General features: G+C 46.9%; 1 protein-coding gene across 1 annotated transcript in view; it reads right to left on the minus strand.

The window, feature by feature from the left end:
* LOC124776123 (nectin-2-like) overlaps nt 1-19602 on the minus strand; it is a 212963-nt gene that overhangs the window by 175103 nt on the left and 18258 nt on the right. The window contains exon 4 of the mRNA XM_047250962.1: nt 17338-17460. Within this exon, the coding sequence (XP_047106918.1) occupies nt 17338-17460 (123 nt within the window). The remainder of the gene's footprint in view (nt 1-17337; nt 17461-19602) is intronic.

The following is a 19602-nucleotide window of genomic DNA, read 5'->3' on the forward strand; positions in this document are numbered from 1 at the left end:
GGATTCGCACAGGCTGATGGAGCATTTTTGGCTGAAATAAGTGTTCTAATCTAAAAGACAAGGTAGCACTTTTCTAGCGGTCTTATCTACCCTTGTCTGTAACCCAGGAATAAAGTCCAGAATCCAGAATGAGATTTTCACTCTGCAGCGGAGTGTGCGCTGATATGAAACTTCCTGGCAGTTTAAAGCTGCGTGTCGGACCGAGACTCGAATTCGGGACCTTTGCCTTTCGTGGGAAAGTGCTGTACCATCTTTTTTTACGCCACTTTTTATATTTTTTTATTGTTAACATAAATGAGTATAGAGTCTCACCATCAGCAGCAACCCAAATTTTTTTATGTTATTTTTTTTTGGGGGGGGGGGGGGAGGGGAGAGCACAGGATAAAGAAAACAAATAGGCTGCAGATAGAGAGCTATGCGTGAAAAGCGCAAACATGTGTAAGGGGAAAAAACTTGGAAAAGGAGGAGAAAAGGGGACAGAAAATAGGAATACTTTCCGCGCCATGCTCCACTTTGGCGCGCCATCAGAACAACATACATTCTATAATTGACCATTAAAGGGGAACGTGGGATCGTCCAGTCTTGGCTGGCACGGTTCGTTGAGATTCCAGCTTTGAGGCCGGTTGGTGAAAATACTCTGTAAATAGTTCGCGAAAGTGGCCCGATAGTGTCGATGCCGGCGAAGGGTGTGGTGATGTACGCGGATGCGTGTCCAAAAGTCCGCCGGATCGACGATGTCGTCACGGAAGAGGTAGTTGACAGCCATGCCACTGATCCATGTGATGACGTGCCACTTAGCCGATGGAAAGTAGGTCGTGTCGGGATATATCATCATGGTAGGAGAAACGTGATGTGGTGGTACTCGGAGGTAGAAAGCCACAATCATCTGTACGAGGGTCCACACGGCTGCTGCTGGCACACACTCAAAACGATGTAAATCTGTATCTTCGACATTGCACTTGAGGCACAGGGGTGAGTCCACCAGTGCGATGCGATGCAGTTTCTGTCTTGTAGTATACTTGCCGTTGACGAGAAGGTACCACATAGAGGTGGTGTCAGTGGTGTGATTTGGTTGGTGGTTCAAAAATGGTTCAAATGGCTCTGAGCACTATGGGACTCAACTGTTGAGGTCATTAGTCCCCTAGAACTTAGAACTAGTTAAACCTAACTAACCTAAGGACAGCACAATCATCCATGCCCGTGGCAGGATTCGAACCTGCGACCGTAGCGGTCTTGCGGTTCCAGACTGCAGCGCCTTTAACCGCACGGCCACTTCGGCCGGCTATGGTTGGTGGATCGTTTTCCAAACTGTAGGCCATGAAAGCTGGGGGTGACGTGTTTCGACGGGGTTAAGGGGTGGAGACTTTCGGTGAAGGCAATAGATGTCGCGGGTGGTCGTCTTTCTGGTCGTGTGGAGCTCGGTGCATATGTAGCTGTACTCCAAAAAGAAACGGCCGGTATGTGACATCGGAGGTGGGATGTGTGCCAGAAACGTCGGTGGGCGTCTCGAAACAGGTGCGAGCTCGGTGGTCAACATTCCAGTAAAACTAGCATTTTGGCTTTTCCATAACCGGAGCATAGTATTGGTGTCAAGTGTCGTAGTCCTGGCTCTCACATTAACCAGATCGAGGCCACCGTCCCGCTTCGGTAAGGTGAGAGCTTTATACTGGACTTTGAAGATGTGTCCAGAACAAATCAAATAGCCGAAAGCCGCCTGTAATCTGGCCGCCATTGTCGCAGTGATGGGCAGAATCTGCGCTATAGGGGGTATCCGGGCTGCCAGATGGGTATTGACGAAGGTGACTCTCTGGCCTGGCACATATTCAGCGGGCCTAGCATGTGATTTTGTATGTTGGCCCGGATGCGTTGCAGCAGCGCCCGAAAATTGATCGCCGAGGTGCGGCGAACGTCTCGCATGTACACTAATCCGAGACAACGAAGGGTGTCCACCAGTTGAAATGGAACTACTACTCCGTCTGCGGGAAGGCCGCGGCCGATCTTCATGGCGCATGATTTTGCCACGTTCATAGCGCTCCCTGCCCCTGCACTGTAACGGGTAATCCACTGCATCACGGCTTGTACGTCGGCCGCTGAACGTACGACGAGGGCCAAGTCGTCCGCGTAAGCTCGGCAGCGGAAAATATGATCCCGGAGTGGAATACCTGTCAAACTTCGCCGTAATCCGCAAATGAGTGGTTCCATCGTAATCGCATAAAGCACCGTCGACAAAGGGCAACCCTGCCGTACTGAGCGTTCAATCCGTATATGTTCTGTAAGTCTGCCGTTGACGAGAAGTCTGGACGTTGCTCCACAAAGGAGCCGCATAATCACTTGCGTGAACGTCGGGGGAATCGCCATGCGGTCCATCACTGCATTGAGGAATGCATGATTGAGGCGGTCAAACGCTTGTTTGAAGTCGATGGAGATTAAAGCGCCCGGCAGTCGCGACTGTGTTGCCACAGCGATCACGTCTCGATATTCACTGAGGGCTGTCTGTATATTACGATAGCCGCCTAAGGACGTTTGTTCGTGGGAAACAATGTCTCGTAAGACATGTTTGAGTCGCACTGCTAGAAGGCGTGTGAAAATCTTGAAGTTGGAATTGAGTAACGTGATCGACCAATAACTATCGAGTCGTGTTCCTCCTGCTGGTTTCGGGACTGGTACAAGTAAGTTTTCCATGAACATTGGTGGCGGGTTCGCCGCGCCGGACAAAAGTTCCCAGTACATGTCCCTCCATCGTGGCAACATCAAATCTTGGAAGGTTCTGTATAATTCGAGAGGTAAACCATCCGGGCCGGGAAATCGATTAAGAGAACCTTTGGCCACAGCGCTTTGGACGTCGTCGGTCACGTCAGAAGTCAGGAGGGTTGTAGCTGCTGCGTTTAGAGCACCAAGTGTCTCCTGGGCAACCTCAGCAATGGCCTCCGCACCAGCAGGTACTTCTTGATAGAAATGTCTATAGTACGTTGTGAATGCATCCGCAATGGTAGCTTGCGAAGTCAGCCGTCGTCCATCAGGTAGGTCTAAAGTTGTCATTAAAGCCTATCGGCGTCGACGAACATTTTGAACAATGTGATGCATAGAAGGTTCTTCACCGTTAATCCTATCTTGGCTGCGTGCTCGTACAATGGCTCCCTCTAGGCGGCATCTAGTCAAGGTTAAAACCTTTGCCTTGATGCGTTGAGCTTCTTTTAGACGATCCGGAGATGGAGGATGATCCATGAGTTCACGTAGAGCGCTATAGTAGAAATCAGTTGTGTGGTGATTCCACCTGGCTTTGGCTCTGCCATAGTGTGTCAATGTGCGTCGGATGGCCGGTTTGGCGCACAGCAACCACCACTGCAGAGTGGTCTCGAAACGCATAATGCGTTGAACACAGCTGTGCCACGTGTCGGTGACCTGTTGTCGACATTCAGGGTCCCGCAGTAGCGTGACATTGAGTTTCCAAGGTCCTGCACTGCGCCATATAGATTGTCGCGTAGGTTCATGGTACAGATAGAAATGTCATGATCCGAAAAGGCAGACGGCCAACGTTCCGCGTCGAGGAGAACTGATTTTAGAGCGTCAGAGATGTATATTCTATCAAGTCGGCTGGCGGAGTGGCTCGTGATGTGTGTAAACCCCGGACGGTCGCCGTGTACCACTCGCCAAGTGTCGAGGAGACGAAGGCGGCGGACGAGGAAGCGAAGCTCCGGACATGTGGTGAAATGGGGGTATTGGTCTGTGCGCTCGAGAACACAGTTGAAATCTCCACCTACGATGAGATGATCGTATCGGCTGAGGAATAAAGGCGTGATATCTTTGCGTAGAACTGGGAGCGATCCCTCCGTTTATCAGTGCCCGATGGGGCGTAGAGATTTATGATTTTGATTCCTTCAACTGTTATGGCCACTCCTCGCGCCGTTGGGAGGTATGTGACATCGGAAACTGCAATCCTTTCTCGTAGGAAGATGGCTGCGCCTGCGTGTTCCATAGCTGCAGGGGCGGCGTACGTCTCATATCCATAACACCCAGTCCAAGTTGCTGTCCTCAGTTCTTGTAACAGGGGATGTCGATGTCCGCTGCTCTTAGCATGTCACGGAGCAGTTGAAGTTTAACGTGGGAGCCGATATGATTAGTATTGATAGTAGCTATACGGTACGCCTGATGGGAGATCAGTGCTGCCGATAGGCTCGTAGCTGGTGAAGATTGTCGTGGTGGATGCTGGAAGTCCATAGAAGTCGCAAGAGCCGCCGTAGAAACTTCCCTCATTTTAGTGTTGGTCTAACGGAGGAACAGATCTCATTTCCGCATCAGATGGAGGTGGGAAATCCGTGTCATCCGCCCATGAAAAATGTCCGACAGGTTTGACATCGGCGAGAGGTGGCAGCGCTGGCTGAGTCGGCTCAATTGCGACGGTGACAACAGGCGTGCTCTGATCCATGGCTTCTGGGCGCGGGGCTTGCGCACGATCACTGTTGGACGGTTCACCGTCTTGTGGATGACGCGTCTCCGTGGCAGAGGAGAAAGTGTTATCGTGTTCTCCGTCAGAGTGATGTGCCATCTCTTCGTCCTACCGAAGGCGGCTCAATGGTCGATTCTGATGTCTTGCGGCGTTTTTTTTGTTTTTTGTTTTGTTTTGGTTTTTTTTTTTTCGTTTGGGCGACTTCTGCTTTCGGCAATGAGTTTCCGTGTCTGAGGAAGGAAGAGATTCACGTCATTCCGGTACAAAAGCCGTGGGTGCTATGATGAGGTCGTCATTCTCCAGAACACTCTCATTGGTATCCTTGTGACCGTCTAGCATGGGTGCGCCCGGCTGTTGGACATGTTCACGGGCGGCATCGCCGGTGTCAAGGTGCTGGGACGCCTCCGGGTGTATCGGACCAGAGAGACGCTCGTGAACGGCGCCTTGTGAGGGCTGGACGTGCAGTGTCGCCGCATAGGTGACTGGAAGGGTGGTTGTGGTTCTGTCGGTGTTCGTATCGTCGTGCCTTAGTTGTGTGATGCGGTGTTGCAGGCATTCATTACGGACGTGGCCTTCTTTGTCACAACCAGAACATGTTCGGGGTTGTCCGTCGTAAATAACCACCGCACGGCAGCCGCCGATAGAAATGTACGATGGAACGTGCCGTTTGAGATCAATTCGGACTTATCTCACACCATTAAGCACCGGATACGTCGTAAACTGTGCCCATGTCTCGGCTAAGTGGCCCTGGACTTTTCCGAACGGGCTTAGCGCCGCGATGACTTCATCTTCATTCACCTCGAAAGGCAGTTCGAATACACGGATCGTCCGAAGGCCAAGTCCTGCATGGTCGACATCCACAGGCCCGACGTTTCCGTCGGAGTGCCGAAATTTTAGTCCATGTCGCGTCCTTTGAATAATCTCGTTGCAGGCAGCGTCGGAAGTCATCTTAACATAAACGACGCTGCTAATGATCGATAGGTGTATGCCGATGAGTTCGTCACGAGGGATCTTCACGTCTTCGCGTAGGAAGCATTCGACGGCCAGTGCTTTGGGTCGTGCGTATTCATTTGAGAAGGTGAACTAAAGAGTGTCCTTCCTGTAAGAGTTGGCCATTAGAGAGTGTTCGACTGAGAAGTGCTGTGACGAGGAAGTAAACAACACACTCGGCGCGCGCACTGCTGCCCTGCCGAACGCAGACTAACCATCTGAGCTACCCAAGCACGACTCACGACCCGTCCTCACAGCTGTACTTCTGCCAGTACCTTGCCCGCGAAAGGCCAATTTCCCGAGTTCGAGTCTCGGTCCGGCACACCGTTTTAATCTGCCAGGAAGTTTCAAAGTTTGGAATGTCGACAGATTCACATGTGCAAATCCTTGCGACGCCAGGTTCCACTGTGCTGGTGCAGCTAGGCCGTTTGCGAGCTGTAGCAGCAGCCCAGCTCCTTCAGGCCTGAATGCTACTGGGCGCCGCAGGGCCGCCGCGTGTTGACGGCAGCCAGAGCACGCTACGCCGCAAGGCGGAACCCGCGTCAGCTGCAGGTGCTGCGCCAGCCCTGGGGGCGTGGCGGCGCGATACGCCAGCAGTTAATCTCGGCCGTGCGCTTTTAGCTCCTTTTTCGGCCTCGGTTTCCAATTTAATGAACGCTACGGGCGGGATTTATGAGCGCTCCACGCACGCGCTAATTGCAGAAAACGAATGTGCGACGTTTCCAGGGCGCGTTCGGATAAGCGTTCGCCGGGAGGAATGGGAATGACCGCATTAGCGGACGCCCGTCATTTGTTACGAGGAATATTGCGCGTGAAAACGGAGCAAATGTCGCACCGACGTGTTGGAACACGGACGCGGCGGTGGAGCCGGGGCGGTGAAGAGCAAAAAGGATTCGAAGAATGACTAAAGGCAGAGAGAAAAGGGCGGAAGGCTAGGTTCGATGAAAGAGAGATAAAAAGATGTAGATATACAGGAAAGGCGCACAAAGTACAGGAACAAATTAATAGCGAGAAAGTCATGCAAGCAACGAATTAGTTCCTAACTGACCTTTCGCCTGTACTCTGCGTTGGCCTATCTCACAATGTTGCACAACGAAGGAACTTATGTTCGTGCTCCAGGGGGCGTGCTATATTGTTAGCTCTCTTGTGTCTCTCATCTGGAGAGCAAGAATTAGCTGACGAACCTCTGCATGGTCTTGACACCACGCGCCGCCAGAAATGGCTGAACAATAAATTTGACTTCAAACAATCAAGCAGAAAAGCCTGGTCACCATTACGCAACAAGAACGTCAAAAAACAGAATACAGTTGTGTGAACATCGTATCAACATATAAACTATCTGTTTCCCGACCTGACTCCATCCAGGTGAAGTGAGAACTGAAAAACGTGATGGAAAAGTTGTCACAATATATCCCATATTCCCTCCCATTCATTACATAAGGTATTTCAACTGCTTTACAATACACTAAGTGAGTTGATGCTCTGGGTTTCGACAGTATACCTCCAGAATTCCACCTGCACTGTGATAAATATCCTGAAACATTAGTAGCCCAATTTTATTCCAGAATTCTGCAAACAGGATCTATTCCAGGATTTATGAGACAGACGAAGATCGTTGGAATCTTAAAACTAGGTAAAACCAACGACAAATCTCAAAGTTATAGTCCGATGTTCTGAGTATAATGTACAAATTACTTGAGAGACTGCTGTGTAGTAAATAGGTGTCGAGATAGAAGGATTCGTGTTGAACATGCTGGATTCGGAACAAACCGAAGGTGTGTGGCGAAATACTTCCACTGAGAACATACATAGAAGCTGGCTTCCAGAAAGAACTTAAGATATTCGCTGTATTTATTGACATGCTTGCCGTGTGAAGGCAGTGTAATATCCTGCACTACTTCTTAACAGTACTCTGAACAAAAGACCGTTTCCAATAAGTACAGACAACACCAATAGTGATCTGAAGGCCATCAACAATGGCCTACCTCAAGGCTCAGTAGTAGCTCCATACTATTATTTCAGCTTGTGTATTGCAGAGATACCAGCTACGCAGTCCAGGATATTTGGTTATTCTGATGACTGGGTGATAACAACATGCATAAAGAATACGAGCTCACCGAAAATATAATAACAAAGCACCTAATTAAAATGTGGATCAACTGAACGTTTATCAAAACGGACTCCACTGCAATCATTTGAGTAATCTTATAGCCAGTCGAGAACTGGGCATATTTTTCGAGAGTGATCGTCCGGCCCACAACAAACCCCAGAAGAAAGAATAATCTTCTCATCAATTATAAGAAAAACTGCAACAACTAGCAGTTGCCAATTCATGGAGACATCCTGCTGTCCAACATAACAGGCAGCGCCTCAGACATCTCCCACTCAGACCGAAACTTCAATCTCCACGAAGTTTGGACGCAGGAGTGGTATAATTATACTCCAGCAGAGCTGTAGAGCTTTCTCCACTCCAACAACAAACCAAGAGAACCTTATCTGCCCTGGAGTACGTGTGGTACAGATAACAGGAAACGGACCAACCGTGGGAGATGTGGTGACCTACTATACAGATTGAGAAAGATTACGATTGCAGAGTGCACCTGTGGCTTTCCAAGACTGTCAGACAAATTGTGGAAGAAAGCCCTCAAAATTCGTACCCTAGACTTCTTGGACTCTACAGTACATAAGATAAATTATATAAATGATATGTCTGTAAATTTGTAAATAATGTACATGTTGTATTATATTATACAGTATTTGTAGTTTTAAAGTGATGTGTAGTTGACAAACCATTAATAATAATCTGGCATTTCAACAGCGCCAGTGACTGGCGAAAAGACTTTAAAATCATTAAACAAATATGAGCGAAAGGAAATTCCACAGACACAGTGTCTATGCCACCCCTATACTGGTGAGGCGGTGTGCTGTATTGGTTAGGGGTCTCCAGTCACCCGACTGGTTTGGTGCAGCGTGCCTCCATTTCGTCCTCTGTGCCAGTCTTTCCACCTCAACATTCTCATTTGTTTTTACTGTCTCTGCCTTTCCTTAAGACTTTCGTCCACTCCTCCAATACCACGACCTAATGAACTCACTATCATCCTGTCCTCATTTTGTCTGCACCCTCAAGTACCATGACTTAATGAATGCCGGATCATCCTGTCCCGACATAATTTGTCGTTTTTTATGCTAGTTGGGAAAAATAAAACTGGCCCGAAAAATATCTCATGCGCCTTATGACACGCAACCCAGCCTACATCATCTGCCCTAGTAGCAGTTGAGTTGGGTCACCTATTTTTAAGTAGCGTGGAATATTTTTCGGGCCACTTCTGTTTCGTCCATGGTGTACAACCACTTCACATCGTTTTCGTCATCCTTTCGTAACACATCTCAAATGTATAGATTCTCTTCTTTCACAGTCTATAATTCTCTGTCATGCCGTGCTGTGTTCCAGATGTTCATGTTGAGAGTTTATTCATCAACTTCAGGCCCGTATTTAATACGTATAGATTTATTTGGATGAAGAATTCTCTCTCTGCCAGTGTTAGTAGTAAGCTTCGTATGTCCTTCTTGCTCCGAGCACCATCCGTTATTTTTCTTCCACGGTAACCAAATTTGTCTATGATACGATTTCCCATCTCATGTTAGGATTTGTCACTGTGGTAGCGCCTAAAGACTGGGCACCACACCCAAGTCAGCAATGAACATCGATGCCACAGATTTGAGAAATGTCTTGCTGCAATCCGCAGTGACATATGGGAGAGGCTGAAGAAGGCAGCCACTCTCTCTAAGCACAGGAGCGCCCGCACAAGGAAGTCAGTATAGAGCTGAGTATGGAAGAAGCCGACCGTGGTGGCCGAGTGGTTCTAGGCGCTTCAGTCCGGAACCGCGCTGCTGCTACGGTCGCAGGTCCGAATCCTCCCTCGGGCATGGATGTGTGTGATGTTTTAGGTTAGTTAGGTTTAAGTAGTTCTACGTCTAGGGGACTGATGACCTCAGATGTTAAGTCCCATAGCGCTTAGAGCCATTTGAACCATTTCTCACACGTAAATGTACTTTTGTAAATGCTGAACGTTGTACTTCAAGAGAATAGTTCGTTAACCAATGCATCAAGTGATGCTTTAACACTCAGTGGCAGTTTTACATATACGTGAACTCCTGAGGAAGTATTGTATCGTCATGACGGTCACCAATTTCAGTTTTACCACTTTTACTTTCTTCGGTTTACTCTTAGCACACACTTTGCTCTCAAATAGTTTGCACTGTCGAACGCAGCATCGCTTTTGTTTCTCGCCGAGTCCTGGTCTCTTGCCTGGGAACTTCGTGTCAGTAATCGCGTAGCGACCACGGAGAAGTTTGATCATACAACGCGTGGTCTTCAGGGCAGTAAGGTATACTCGTCTGGGAATCCTGAAATTACTAATGTCTGGTCCCACTGAGACGTGCTGCCACGTGCAACATACGGCTACTCACACACCACTGACGACAAATGTTTGGGACACTAAGCAGTATTTGTCTGCTGTAATTGGCACAGAGTTCAAAAACCAGATGATGAAAAGCTGAATGTTCTCCAAGTGGAAGACTAATTCCCATTCACTCTCCTGCGTCTCATACGAACATGCCCTTTGCCGAATCTGTCTGCGGAAGAGAGGAGCGTGCACTTGCATAAAATTATATTAGAGATCAGGCAGATTCCTTTCTGAAGATTTGCAATTAGCGTTCAAAACTGAACCATTGTTTCTACCAATAGGAGAAGAACGAGTTCACGAAATGTCTTGCCGAATATATGATTTGTCAAAGAATGTTTGGCCGATGCATCCAATGCTCAATGGCCGATCCTCTCAGCGACATGAAGTCCTTGAAGGGGGAGGGGGTGGGGCGGGCTTTGTGATGGGGGGCGAATGGCTGTGGCAGCAGAGTTCCACCCCGGCAACAACACTCCAACGCAGTCTGGTGGCGCCTCACAAGTGTTTCGGAAACCAACTCCATCTATAAGATCGGGGTAAGTTACACAAGATATCACATGGGCATAGAGTAGCTTCTGCTGCTTGTAAAAGAGCAGCTGTGGTAACTTTTCAGTGCTGCACAAATGATCGAAAGGAACTTTTCGACAAGAATATAAAATATGAACAGGCATTTCATCATAGATTACACAATATCGTTTGACCTTGTCATAAAATAAAAATTAAGACAACTTTTTTCCCAAATCATCTTTAACAACTACGGCAAAATATTTAAGAATTATGTAAGGGCATGCTACTACATTACAGGCCAACAGTGTTGATGAGGTTAATGATCCGAGAGTAACAAAACAAAGGTTCTTACATTGACGCAATTACATGCTGATATTATCAACACCATTAATTGTTGTTGGGGTACCCAAGAAAGTCACGCAATCTTAATCTATTAGTACTATCTCCTAACATTTTCAATAGAAGTCAATTGACCGCTAAGGCCTCTAATCTGTTTACTAATTTTCTCTTTTCTCTACAAAGCGTAGCGATATTTCGTAAATATTCTCTTTAATATTGTTTTATTACTTATCCAATACAATAAATGTGGGAACATTTTTATTTTAGTCGGTTAAATTTTAGTTTTGTGTGACACCATACAGAAGTATGTGACACTGTATTAAAGGTACATGAAGTTACTTGTACTTTCCGTGTTTGTGTTTTACATCATATTATACTAGATGACAAATGTTATAACATAGAACTGCTTAACTATTCACTAATTGTACTTTTATATAGTAACAAATGCGTGATGCTTTACTAGGCACACATATATATGAAGAACCCTATATATGTTCAGAGAATTTCGGGTGCACGTTCTGTATGTCCGTTTGCTTAATCATGAACTGCATGCAGTCTGTTTACATGTAAAACAATTATCTTTAGTTTTGTCTTTTTTGCACAATCCAATTTGGCAAGCTGTTCGTTTAGCACCTTTAGACGTTCCTTCGTCTACATCGTCTACCACGTGTAGTAGTGTGAAACCGGAATTTCCCCAATAGATGGTGCTAGCCATCAGCGTAGGGCACTGAGACCGCGTCTGCAGCGCCATCTGCTTCCTGTAACGGCTGACGACGAATGTCAACACACAGTAACCCAAGTTCCGTATATCGGTGTCTGTTTCAAACCGGTAAAAATGTCGATTTCTGTGCCAACTAAAAACACTTTGCGAACAGCATTGGTTTTGTGTTACCATTTAATGAAAACTGCTGCAGAATCGCATCGAATGCTTGTCGAAGCTTTCGGCAAACATGCTCTTGGGAAAACACAGTGTTTCGAGTGGTTCCAAAAATTAAATGGTTCAAATGGCTCTGAGCACTATGGGACTTAACATCTGTGGTCATCAGTCCCCTAGAACGTAGAACTACTTAAACCTAACGAACCTAGGGACATCACACCCATCTATGCCCGAGGCAGGATTGGAACCTGCGACCGTAGCAGTCGCTCGATTCCGGACTGAAGTGCGCAGAACCGCTCGGCCACCGCGGCTGGCCAAAAATTATTATATGGTGATTTTGACGTGAGAAACGGCGAGTGCAGGAAACCACCGAAAAAGTTTGAAGATAACAAAGTGCAGGCCTTATTGGATGAAGATTATAAACTCAACAGGGACAATTGAATGTGACGCAGAAAGGCGTTTCTCCTCGGTTGAAGTCTATGGCAAAGGTGGACAAAATGGGAAAATGGATTCCTCATGAACTGAATGAAAGACAGCAAGCAACTCGAAAGACCACATCGGAAATGCTGCTCCTCAGATACAAAAAAAATGCCGTTTCTCCATCTAATAATGGCAAGTAATTAAAAATGGATCCTAAGCGTCGTAAATCATGGGTGAATCCAGGAAAACCATCGGCATCCACGGCAAGACCAAATCGCTTTGTAAAGAAGACAATGCTCTGTGTTTGTGGGATCAGAAGCATATCGTCTATTATGAGCTGCTAAAACCTGGTGATACCCTTAACACTGGCGCTACCAACGGCAAATGATCGATTTAAATGGAGAATTACGCGAGAAATAACCGGAATATGGAAAAAGGCAACACGAAGTCATATTGCTCCATGACAACGCCCCATCTGACAAAGCAAAACTGGTCAGGAAAACGATCGAGGCTTTCAGTTGGAACATACAAGGGCATGAGGCTTATTCTCCAGATTTCGTTCCTTCCAATTGTCATATATTTGCATAAGTTGGACACGCTCTCGCCGAAGAACGCTTCAGTTCGTGTGAGAAAGTACGAAAATGGCTCGATGGCTGGTTTGCTTGAAAAGAACTGTCTTTTTTGTGGTGGCATTTATAACCTGCTGGAGAGGTGGGAGAAATGTATAAACAGCAATGGAGATTATTTTTAATAAAATATTGTTTAGGCACCACATTTTTCATTTCGTAAAATGTTCAGTTTTACATTTTTGAAGATTTAAAGCAAGTTACCAATCGATGCACCACTTGAGAATTTTGTCTAACTGAACATTTATGCAGCTTCTTTCAGACAGTTTCATTGTAGATAACTGATCAACTCCAAAAAGTTAATATTGTGTGCAAGATCATCAATATACAACTTGATCAGCAAGAGCCTCAACACACTTCCCTTAAGCACACCTGAAGTTACTCTACATCTGACGATGATTTTCCAGCCGAGATAACATGCTGCGTTCTCTCTAACAGAAAATCCTCGATCTAGTCACGAATTTCACTTGATATTCCTTATGATTATACTTCTGACTACAAGCATACATGTGGTACTGAGCCAAATGTTTTCCGGAAATTATATACTGCATCTAAATGTCTATATTGATCCAAAGCTTTCAATACGTCACGTGAGAAAAGTGCAAGTTGTGTTTCATATGATCGATGTTTTCGGAATCCATGCTGGATGGCATGGAGGAGGTCATTCTGTTCGAGATACCTCATTATGCTTAAGCTCAGAACATGTTCTAAGATTCTACAACAAATCGATGTCAAGGATATTGAACATCCTCCTTCGAGGGGTCTACGGTAGATCATAGTCTAAGAGTAGGTAACATCCTCAGTGTCAGTTCCTGTCTCATTCGCTAGTGACTGGACAGCAATCTTGGTACCACTAAGAGTCTAGAGTTGTGTGTAGGATTATTTGACAGTATTCTGCTACGGTAGTCGCTGAAGGCTTCACGCGTTTCTCTCTTGACAGCCAAACTCGTTTCATTCAACATCTCTCTAGCTATAGCACTATATTTCGTTTTACACCTATTCTACCTATCGCCAGTGAAAGTGGATGGAGTCGAGAACAGCTGAGGGCGCGAAGAATTCCCAATTGTTATCACTAGTTCTTTTATAGCTTTCATTATTAAGGTGCGTTGAGAAATCGTTTAGTCGGTTATCAACTTGTGTAAGGTGTGGTCGTTGATCGTAGCCAAATCTAGAACGTTACTGAAAACATGTATGGGCCAACACATCGCCGTGGCTCTTATGCTACATTTGCGTGAGATTTGATGTATCACATCTTCGGCGAATTTGGTGTTATTATAAAAGTTGGCTGTTTCTAGAGTTTTCTTTCCTGCAGCCGCATCGACTGTTACAATTCAATGCACAGAAGTATGAAGGACCACATTTTTCTTACTCTTCCCTTAGTAGCACTTGAATGACGTAGACTTTGTTCTTTTCTCACAGTGGTGGCACTTCCGCTACAGTCCCGTTCACAGTACCACCAACGCTTGCATCTCTATATTTCAGTTCTTTTGACAGCCTAATAGAAGTTAAGAACGTGTCTGATGTATTCGCCCCTACTGTAAGGTTCCGTGAGATGTTCTTCCAGGCTAGTATCCGTTGTTCTCGTTTCATGGTTCAAATGGCTCTGAGTACTGTGGGACTTAACATCAGAGGTCATCAGTCCCCTAGAACTTAGAACTACTTAAACCTACCTAACCTAAGGACATCACACACATCCATGAGCGAGGCAGGATTCGAACCTGCGACCATAGCGGTCGCGCGGTTCCAGACTGTTTCATCTATCCTCAAATAAAAAAAAAAAATTAAAGAAAAAACATTCAGGAAGTACCTAATCTTAGTTTCTGTTACCAGTCAGTCATTTATTATCAGCTTCCAGAGGCCACGACTGTGATAGCGATCCAGTACAGTTACCAGTTGAACTAATACTGACAACAATGAGGTGCTGAGTGGAAATTTGTTGTAAGTTCCTATGGGACCAAACCGCTGACGTCATAGGTCCCTAGGCTTACACACTACTTCATGTGACTTAAACTAACTTACGCTAAGGACAACATACACACTCATGCCCGAGGGAGGACTCGAACCACTGACGGTGATAGCCGCGCGAACCGTGGCAAGGCGCCCTAGTCCATGCGGCTGGTGGTCAGTGATTGAGTCACGCGACGTTGCGTGAAGTTCATCTTCATCTAAAAAAGGGGTAAATGAACCAGGTAAAATGCATTTCTGTGAGAAGTTGTCCATTAAACACGATCGGGTGCCAATTAAAACAATTAAGGAAAATGAAACATTCCCTAAAACAAAATTCATAAAGTCAGAGGAGTAGACTATTTTATGGAGCACTGTGCGGTGGCACCTCTGTAGGAGTTGGTGTGTGTGTGGTGCTGCGGTAGGTGGTGCGGAACCAGTGCCGACGCTATGATCAATTTAACAATATAGCTTCATTTTATGTTCAAGTCTACATGAAGCAGGCACGTCTCCCCTGGTGAGCTCTGAATGGAGCGGCTGGTGTCGGCTGCTAGGACGGCGTCTGCCGACTTTGCGTCAGTACTCCGGCCCAGTGACTAATGCCAGGCCACGGCCAGCTGCGACACACCCGGCGGCGGTCCCACTGCTCTCTCCTCCCAGATGGCAGAGGCGGCTGTGTGCGGGTCTCGACCCGCGTCCCCCGGACAGGCAGCGGACGGCGACTGGCGTTGTGACGCCGAGTCCGTCGCTGGGACACAGCGTCGACGGAGGCAGGTCGGCGAGGCTGTGGCAGCTGGGTCCTTGAAGGACCCAATGCGACGGCAGACGCAGCCTGGCCTCGAGCCGGAGGCCGCTGATGACGCTGCCCAGTCGTCTCGCGGTCCTGCGGTGCTCCGCCGTCGTGGTGCGGCTGCCTACTCAGCAGTGACCGACTCACCGATTCGAATGACGTCCTGTCCTAAAATTCATTATATTCCTTTACTGCCCATTTGCTTCTCTAAAACGTTATGTCTTGTCACGACATCCATCGCAAAGAGTCTCGCTCGAATGTGGTGGTAACGACCCCCATACTACATCGTTCTTTGCTGCGCAGGGCAGTTTACTGCTATGCTCAGCTATCCTCGCTACACACCTCACTAGCGCACCTGTCGTTAAAAAATGTAAATTTCGTCTGACTAGGGACTCCAGTTGGGTAGACCGTTCACCGGGTGCTAGTGTTTCGATTTGACGGCACTTCGGCGATTTGCGCGTCGATGGGGATGAAATGATGATGATTAGGACAACACAACACCCTGAGCGGAGAAAATCTCCGACCCAGCCGGGAACCGAAACCGAGCCCTTAGGATTGACATTCTGTCGTGCTGACCACTCAGCTACCGGCGGCGGACGCACCTGTTGTTGAGCCCTAAATGTCGACATGGCGTTTCCGACAGCCAGTGCTGTTACCACAATACTCCACGGCGGCCTCCATGCTACTTCAATCACTTACGATAAAGATTTAATACTTTTACCTAAAATATTTGGAAGTGCCATCATAATTTTAACACGAAAGGAATTCGTATCCCAAAATGAAAAAGTGATCAACTGACCTCTGCCAGCAGTTCTCCTGTTAAGGCAGCGAACACGTTTCTCACTACTTTAGCCCAGGCTACAGTGGCAGCTCCACAGTCGTGCTTACGTGTTACCACAGCAACTTCAGGACAGTTTCCACTGTGGTTCAAAATGGTTCAAATGGCTCTGAGCACTATGCGACTTAACTTCTGAGGTCATGAGTCGCCTAGAACTTAGAACTAATTAAATCTAACTAACCTAAGGACAGCACACACATCCATGCACGAGGCAGGATTCGAACCTGCGACCGGAGCGGTCGCTCTGCTCCAGACTGCAGCGCCTAGAACCGCACGGCCACTCTCCTGTACGGATGAATCGTGGAAAGTGGAGCAAGGACGGGGGTAGAGCTTGGCCAGAGATTCTGTTCTACAGGAAGATCAATAACTCCTTCTGGGGTTTCAAAAGACAGCTGCAGGAAGACTACAAGACACCGAAAGATAGACACACATCTGTGGACAGACCATCTCTCCAAGTTCTTAAACCTAAATACAGCTGTTTAGTATGACGACCATTTCTTACGTAGCAAATGTCGATACGTGCATTTAATTCAATGAACTCACTGACGTGAACTAACCTCGTAAAGCGGGACAGCAGTACACTTCAGACATCTGTTCATCGTAGTGGCAAAAATGCAAGCGCAAACAAAACCGATTTATTAGATTTTATAATATGTTTAATAGGCAACCGATCATGATGGCATAAGCTGAAACATTATCGGAATTACGACCCCAAAACTTTTTGATATTTCTGCTTCTTTCTTGTCAAAAGAAACTTTTTTAGTGGTTACGAAATCATCTGAGGCAGCTCACGAGTCATTTCAGACAAAATATACAGTTGTACGCTTCATACAGGAAAGACGTCTTCGGCGTTTGTTTCTTTTCCTGTTTTTCTTTTATGACATGATGCATATAAAGCACAGGCTTGAAAATAGCGACACCTGTCAAATACTATTGGAATAAGAATGTTAACGAGTGGTAAGATTCTCATTGTAATATGTGTGAGGTGGTCGTGAAGGATCAAGAAATACAGGCTTGTGGGTGGCGTACGCAGAACGCGGGAAGCGGGGACTGGCAAAGGGTTGCGGTTGCGCGCGGTGCTCGGCGCTCGGCTCACCTTTGACCCAGACGGGGCTGGACGGCGGGTTGGAGTCGACGTCACACTTGAGGGAGACGGCCATGCCCTCTAGCAGCGGGAAGCCGAAGCCGGGCGTGCGGCTGATGGCGAAGGACGGGCTGTCTGCAACAGCAAGGCGGCGGGCGTCAGCCGAGGCGTGTGCTCTGCTCTGGCGGGAGCGTCAACGCGCGCCAGCAAACCAACAGCCCACATGACTTTCAACAGAACAGCCTTCCACACGATGCGCGGATAGGTTGATGTATCACAGTCAAGCACCAAAGAATCTCTACATCTACATCTATATCTACATGGTTACTCTGCAATTTACACTTAACTGCCTGGCTAGGGATTCATCGAACCATTTTCATACTTCTCTCCATTCCAGTCTCGAATGGCGCGTGGGAAAAAGGAACACAAAAATCTTTCCGTTCGAGCTCTGATTTCTCTTATTTAATTATGATGATCATTTCTACCTACGTAGATGGGTGTCAGCAAAATATTTTGGCTTTCGGAAGAGGAAGTTGGTGATTGAAATTTCGTAAATAGATCTCGCCCCAAAGAAAACCACCTTTGTTTCAGTGACTGTCACTCCAACTTGCGTATCATATCAGTTACACTCTCACCTCTATTGCGCGATAACACGAATCGAGCTTCCCTTCTTTGCACTTTTTCGATGTTCTCCGGCAATCCTACCTGGTAAGGATCCCACACCGCGCAGCAATATTCCAGCAGAGGACGGACAAGTGTAATGTAGGCTGTCTCTTTAGTGGGTTTGTTGCATCTTCTAAGTGTTTTACCAACAAAGCGCAGTCTTTGTTTCGCCTTTCCCACAGCCGGCTGATGTGGCCGAGTGGTTCTAGGCGCTACAGTCTGGGACCGGGTGACCGCTACGGTCGCAGGTTCGAATCCTGCCTCGGGCATGGATGTGTGTGATGTCCTTAGGTTAGTTAGGTTTAAGTAGTTCTAAGTTGTAGGGGCCTGATAACCACAGAAGTTAAGTCCCATAATGCTCAGAGCCATTTGAAGCCTTCCCCACAATATTATCTATGTGGTCTCTCCAGTTTAAGTTGCTCGTAATTGTAATTCCTAAGTATTTAGTCGAATCGACAGCCCTTAGATTTGTGCGATTTATCGTATACCCAAAATTTATCGAATTTCTTTGAGTACCCATGTGTATGACCTCGCACTTTTCTTTGTTTAGTGCCAATTGCTACTTTCGCACCATTCAGAAATTATCTTTGGATCACTTTGTAATTGGAATTGATAGTCTGATGATTTTACTAGACTGTAAATTACAGGGTCATCTGAAAACAATCTAAGGGGTCTACTTGGATTATCACCTAGATCATTTATGTAAATCAGGAACAGCAGAGGGCCTATGACACTACCTTGCAGAACGCCAGATATCACATCTGTTCTATTCGATGATTTACCGTCTATCACTACGAACTGTGACCACTCTAAGAGGAAATCATGAATCCAGTCACACAACTGAGACGACACTCCACATGCACGCAATTTGATTGATAGTCTCGTACAGGCATGCGTTTTCAAATACAAAGATATGTAAATCGGCAGAATGCGGCGCTGCGGTCGGAAACGCCTATTTATAACAGTGTCTGGCGCAATTGTTAGATCGATTACTGCCGCTACAATGGCTGGTAGTCAAGATTTAAGTCGGCGTACGGGCGATGGGACAGAGAATCTCCGAGGTAGAGATGAAGTGCGGATTTTCCGCTACGACCATTTCACGAGTGTACCGTCAATATCAGGAATACGGTAAAATATCAAATCTCTGACATCACTGCGGCCAGAAAAAGATCCTGTAAGAACGGGACCAACGACGACTAAAGAGAATCGTTCAACGTGACAAAAGTTGTAGCCTTCCGCGAATTGCAGCAGATTTCAATGCTGGGCCATCAACAAGTGTCAGCGTGCGAACCATTCAACGAAACATCATCGATATGGGCTTTCGGAGTCGAAGGCTCACTCGTACACACTTAGTCACTGCACGCCTCGCCTGGGCCCGTCAACACCCACACTGAATTGTTGATAACTGGAAACATGTTGCCTGCTTGGACTAGTCTCCTTTCAGATTGCATCGAGCGGATGGACGTGTACGGGTATGGAGACAACCTCATGAACCCATGCACCGTACACGTCAGCAGTGGACTGTTCAAGCTGTGGTGGGGTTGGGCGAGCGCAGTTGGAGTGATATCAGACATCTGATGCGTCTAGATACGACTCTGACAGGTGCCACGTACG

Source organism: Schistocerca piceifrons, chromosome 2, assembly GCF_021461385.2.
Source record: "Schistocerca piceifrons isolate TAMUIC-IGC-003096 chromosome 2, iqSchPice1.1, whole genome shotgun sequence".
NCBI classification, from domain to species: Eukaryota; Metazoa; Arthropoda; class Insecta; order Orthoptera; family Acrididae; genus Schistocerca; species Schistocerca piceifrons.